The 5,605-nt window shown below is 39.3% G+C and overlaps 1 protein-coding gene across 2 annotated transcripts in view; it reads right to left on the bottom strand.

The window, feature by feature from the left end:
* ptprfa (protein tyrosine phosphatase receptor type Fa) overlaps positions 1 to 5,605 on the bottom strand; it is a 36,231-nt gene that overhangs the window by 5,905 nt on the left and 24,721 nt on the right. Inside the window, exons 2-4 of one of the 2 annotated variants that reach the window (XM_007578202.2) lie at positions 4,707 to 4,869; positions 2,661 to 2,806; positions 1,446 to 1,587 (exon numbers count right to left, since the gene is read on the bottom strand). In XM_007578202.2, coding sequence (XP_007578264.1) covers positions 1,446 to 1,587; positions 2,661 to 2,806; positions 4,707 to 4,797 — 379 coding nt within the window. In that variant the 5' untranslated portion in view covers positions 4,798 to 4,869. The remainder of the gene's footprint in view (positions 1 to 1,445; positions 1,588 to 2,660; positions 2,807 to 4,706; positions 4,870 to 5,605) is intronic. The other variant, XM_016664137.1, reaches the window with a different exon arrangement.

Below are 5,605 nucleotides of genomic sequence, written 5' to 3'. Positions count from 1 at the left end.
TTTGACGCCTTTTATGGGTCAAATAGACTCAAAAAAGTGTAACAGCAGATGCGCAGTGGGAGCCCAACTTAATCTGGTTCATGTCTTCAGTTATCTTGGCTAGCTGTGAATATGCTAACATTAGCACTGACTTTTCAAACTCCTTTTTTCTTTTTGCTCGATGTAGCAGGTACAAAAACATTATCAAAAAATATGTTGAAGTTTGCCACTAATGTTTCGTCTCACACTGTAGGTTGTCATCTCTAATAGTTTTACATTGACCCAGAGAGGAGACGAATAGTAAGCAACTATTCAGCAGCATGCATCAAGTGATTGAAAATCACTTGCTGATGACAGCTGTCGGAGCTGTCAAAAAGGAAATTCTCCTGCCCTAAGATGTTGGAGTAGGAGAATTTCCTTTTTGACAGCTGAAGGAGGAACAGCTTATCCTGCTCTCTCTCCTTACTGATAACTTTGCCTGTGAGTTATTTTTAAAGTCACAGTTTTTATAGTTATATTTCATTATCCACATCATAACTGGATTACTTCAAACCTAAGGACTGTGGAACTTTCCTACTTTTATTTTTATCTTACTTTTCTTAACCTCTAAGTTGAACCAGGGCAAAATGCCTCCGTCCGACGCCAGGGACATTAGCAGTATTATACAACGACTTCAGTCTATAGAAATGAAGATTCAATGGCTGGAGGTGAACTTTGAGATAAATGCTACCCGTGGAAATGAAACAACTCTTCCTCAAATCAACGGAGAGGTCGTATGAATCAATGTGGCCGGCTCTGAGCCGAAACCCACCTTCAACTTCAACACCTGCTCCACCAAAGAAAAATAAACAAGCAGCTGGAACCAAAACGGCTCCACCGACCCCGCTCCCATGGACAAAGCAACCAGCCCAAGCCTCAAAACATTCTGACTCCGTGGGAATCCCACTGAAAAACAGATTTTCTGCACTCCAGTCTGAGCCTCTGAGTGAAAACCCACCTTCAAACATCAACAATGAGGCAAAACCATCACATCCACCCCACACTTTGTCTCCGAAGGACAAAGTGACCACCAGGAAAACGAAAGATATGCCAAGAGTGCTTATTGTTGGAGATGAAGCAGTAAATGGGATCAGCCATGTTTACAATGCCAAGAAAACGAGAGTGGTTTCTTTTCCTGGTGACACCTCAACATGGTTTGTTCTCTCTGCTGCCCTCTGGGAAAAGATTCAGCAACTTCAAATGCAGAACAACCAGATTCCACAATAGCTTCATCCCTCATGTCATAAGGATATATTTACATGAATACTTTTATAATTACTTATTTATTATCATTGGAGCTTTGCAACAAAATTTTCTTAGATTTTTAAATTTACAATTGAATGACAAACTCTCTCTCTCTCTCTCTCTCTCTGTATATATATATATGGTATTACTCATATGAAAGAATAGCCAGCAACAGATCTTACCCTCTAAGACAATAAGCTTGGCAGGTGCAGAGATCTCTCCAGCACTGTTGGTGGCTGTGCATTCATAGATGGCCTCATCACGATTGGTTCTCAACGGCTGAATACGCAGTACTGAGCCTGACTTGTCATCAAACTCTTTGACCTGACCAGAGCAAAAACGGATCACTGTGAGATTTTTGACTTACTTTATTTCAATCAACCTACTAAAGATTTTTAACACTGATAGGAAATGTATACAAAACCCTGGTTTTATAATCCATTAATCCAGAGATCCACAAGTTTTTCGCAACCCAAGGTGCAAAGATCTGGTGAGTTGTCTTCTGATTTTTGATTCTCAATTAAAAAACATTTGAATGACAGGTACAAAGATCAAAGATCCAGATCCTACTGGCCTCCGAGATCATTATATATCAATGCCATAGTGTTAGAATCCGGGGTGGTTTTCTTTGTGGCTGCTGGTTGGGGTTTTTCTTTACCACCAGATGGAGCCCTTGAGGCAGTTTGTTGGAGGACGCCTTCCATGACGTCATCTTCACACGGTGTTCAATCACCTCGTTGCCTGGAGCTTAAGAGAAGTAGACTGCCAGTACTTTGGCGCCTGTGTGTTAGCATCTGATGGTACCTCTGAGAAATCACTGAGTTTTCTGTGCATAGCTTCCCAGCAATCTTTGAGTAATCCTTCTTTGTGGCCTCTCTTCTCCTCAGGTGTTACCTGTGAAACCAGACCTGGCTCGAGTTCCCTCAGTTCCCCTTGTGATGCCTGTGAACCCATTCCAAGGACCAGATCTGTAACCTGTTAATTTTTTTGTCTATTTGCAATAAAACTCATTTACTATACTCATACTCTCCGGTGTGGTGATCTGCATGCGGGTTAAGCATCTTAAATCCACCACGACAGAGTGCATTTTTCAGATATGATAGAATGGGACATTTCCATCATGAATGTGCAACCAACAATTGTGTGATGCCATCATTTTGAAGTGGACTGAGGAATGTTCTAACACTTTGTGGAATCTATGCCACTAAGAATTAAACCAGTCTTTATTACAAAATTGGATCTAACTTGGTATTAGTAAGGTGAACCTATTGAAATGGCTATGAAGTATATGTGAAAAAATGCCTTTTTTAGACCAAAGCATCTTGTATTTTTTTTATCCTTATCAAAAATGTTTAGTCAGGCTCAGTTAGGCCTAAGGTTAACCAAGCATGTCATACCTCGAAGCGCGGAGAGTTGACTTTCTTCCCTTTTTTCATCCAGGTAATAAGAGGTTTAGGGTCACCTGTAGCCTGACAAATGAATGAAGCAACACCTCCATAGATCCCTGTCTGATCATCTGGGGACTTGATGAAGTTGGGTATACCTACATGAAAGACAAGCATCGTAACAATGAGAACAAGAAATGTGTATCAGGAGATAGAAGTGGATAAAGAGATTTGTATTTAGATCCCTGACATAGATAGATGCATCTATCTATGTCAGGGATCGCACAGACATGCTAAAAATATTTTGAAAGAAAAGCAACTTGATCTCTGAAAAAGTTTTTTTCATACTCACATCTCTTCAAACACAAAAAGATAGAAGTTGCTATCAATTAAGAAACTAAAAGACACAATTCAGTGTTCAAAAACAATGACACTAGAATGCATTAGAATTTATGATTTAAAAATATATTTTTTAATGTTTCAATGGTGTATAAAGTTATTAAGCAGTTTTCCAGGTATGGGACTGTCAAGAACCTCCCTGGATGTTTGGGATAGAGAAAAACTGATGACAGAAGTCTTCAACAGTTGGTGCGAATGGTGGAAAAAACACCACGTCAAACATCTAAAGACCAACCTGGAGCAGTCTGGTGTGATTGTTTAACAAGTGCCACACGCCGCACACTAAAAGTGGGGCTTTATGGGCGGAGGCCAACGAAGACCCCATTGCTGAAGAAAAGACATAAAAAAGAACGCTTGACCTTCGCAAAAGAGAACCTGGACAAACCTCAAGCCTTCTGGGACAATATTTGATGGACAGATGAAACTAAAGTGGAGCTTTTTGGTAATTCACACAAACAGTATGTTTACGGGCAGCGCAATGAAGCCTTTAAAGAAAAAAACACTATGCCAACAGTCAAGCATGGTGAAGGATCCATAATACTGTGGGGCTGCTTTGCGGCATCTGGTACTGGAGGCCTTGACCGTATCACAGGCATCATGAAATCAGAAGATCATCATGCAATTCTAGAGCGAAATGTCTTGCCCAATGTAAGGAAACTTGGTTTGAGGTGAAGATCCTGGGTCCTCCAGCAAGATAACGACCCAAAGCACACCTCAAAAAGCACGTAGGCATGGTTGAAAGGGAAAATTTGACTGTTTTAAAATGGCCAGCTATGAGTCCTGATCTCAATCCAGTTGAAAATCTTTGGGTGGAGCTGAAATCTGCCATTGGAGAAAGGAACCCTGCAAATGTACAAGAGCTTGAGCATATTGTAAAAGAAGTGTGGGAGAAAGTACCACCTGAGAAGTGGAAGAAGCTTATATGTATATAAGAAATGTTTGGAAGCTGGGTTCTTTTCCTACTGCTCTTTATATCTCTGTCTGCTCATGTAGTTAGGAAGTCTGGCAGAGAGGGGATGGAGTTTGGGATACAATCCTGAAGCTATGTCTCAGTAAAGTAAAGCATATTACTGAGACATAGCTCAGTAATGTGAGGCATTACTGAGTCCTTGTCAGGGCTTGAAGTTCATCCATCTTGTTAGCTAATGATCTCACAAAGCCCATTATGACGGATGGTAGAGATGGTTTGAATTTCCTCCAACTCTCTCTCCTCTTTAGAAGAGGAGAGAGCTGAAAAGAGCTCCTGCTCTGCATCCACGATGCCTCCTTTTCAACTCCTCAGGATTTGAAAAGGCCAGGATTTCTGGCTTCAGCTGTGGTGTTACTTCAACTTTTTCGATATTAATCAGCTGCCCCTGTTATAAATCAACCTGTTGCTATGGCTAAGCACCATAACAAAATAGCAAACATATGAAAAATATTGCCCAAAATATGTCCAACTACACAGTATTCAAATAAGAAGGAACAGTTGTCCAAAAAAGCTATTTTCTTAAAAAAAAGACAGGAATGAAAGTTTGAAAAATCTCAATGAAAGCACAGAGGTACTCCAACAGGCTGCCACCTTGAGCGGTGCAATTCCAGAATTCAAAATCTAAAAGCTGATTGTGATAACAGACTAACTTGAAAAATATAAAGTTATATATAATGTTTAATACTTACTCAATGTGCCAGAAGACAGAAGGAACTTAGTGAGCAGCAAGAAATGTAGAAACACCTTGTGGAAAGGCGATCCATGTCCTCTAAGATCCATGTCCTGACAGTTGGTATTCCCTCTGTAGATCCTGATCCTGCCCTTATTCTCTCATGCAGTCACAACGAACACCTACATATGTACATTGGAGCTTAGTCATTCATACAGTTTCAACAAGCTGCAGACAAAAGACAACACTGACTGTGAGGAATCTTAAGTTAATCTTGCCAAAACAATCATTTTGACAGCGCATAAATTCTGCTGCAAGCAAAACAAAGTAGTTTAGAATATCATGTTTGCATTTTACCATACTTGAGCTAATACTGGCAACTGTGGCTGCCAATAAAATATGGTAAAATTCTGGCAACCACAGCTGCCGATATTTTACCGTATTTCCTAAAATACTGACAGATGTGGTTTTACTGTGGTAAATATGGCCGTACTGTCTGAGGCATTATGGTATAATATTTTGGTATAATATCACTTCAACAGTTCAGAACTGTAAACTTTTTATGGCAGCTTACTATAAAAACAACACATACAACATAAACATTAGTCTACAAAAGTGAAAAACAAGGCAGATCTGTATGAAACATTGACATTTTATTGTAAAAATCAACTTTATGGTAAATTACTAGTAGAATTTTACCATAACAATTACAGTACAACACACAAACCAATATAGTTTGTCAGCATTTCAATATGGAAAATTAAAAACAATAAGTCCAAATTAAACAAAAATACAGACTATGATTAATTCACTTAATGAAACAATTTCTATTTAAACATTCAGTTAAACAAAGAACATTTCCTCACAGTGTGGAAATTTATATATATATATATATAAAAAATCCCCTCTCACCCTCCG

Source organism: Poecilia formosa, unplaced genomic scaffold (assembly GCF_000485575.1).
Source record: "Poecilia formosa unplaced genomic scaffold, Poecilia_formosa-5.1.2 Scaffold470, whole genome shotgun sequence".
Taxonomy (NCBI): domain Eukaryota; kingdom Metazoa; phylum Chordata; class Actinopteri; order Cyprinodontiformes; family Poeciliidae; genus Poecilia; species Poecilia formosa.
Note: the sequence above shows the minus strand (reverse complement) of the source record. Positions and strands in the feature narration are given on the sequence as shown.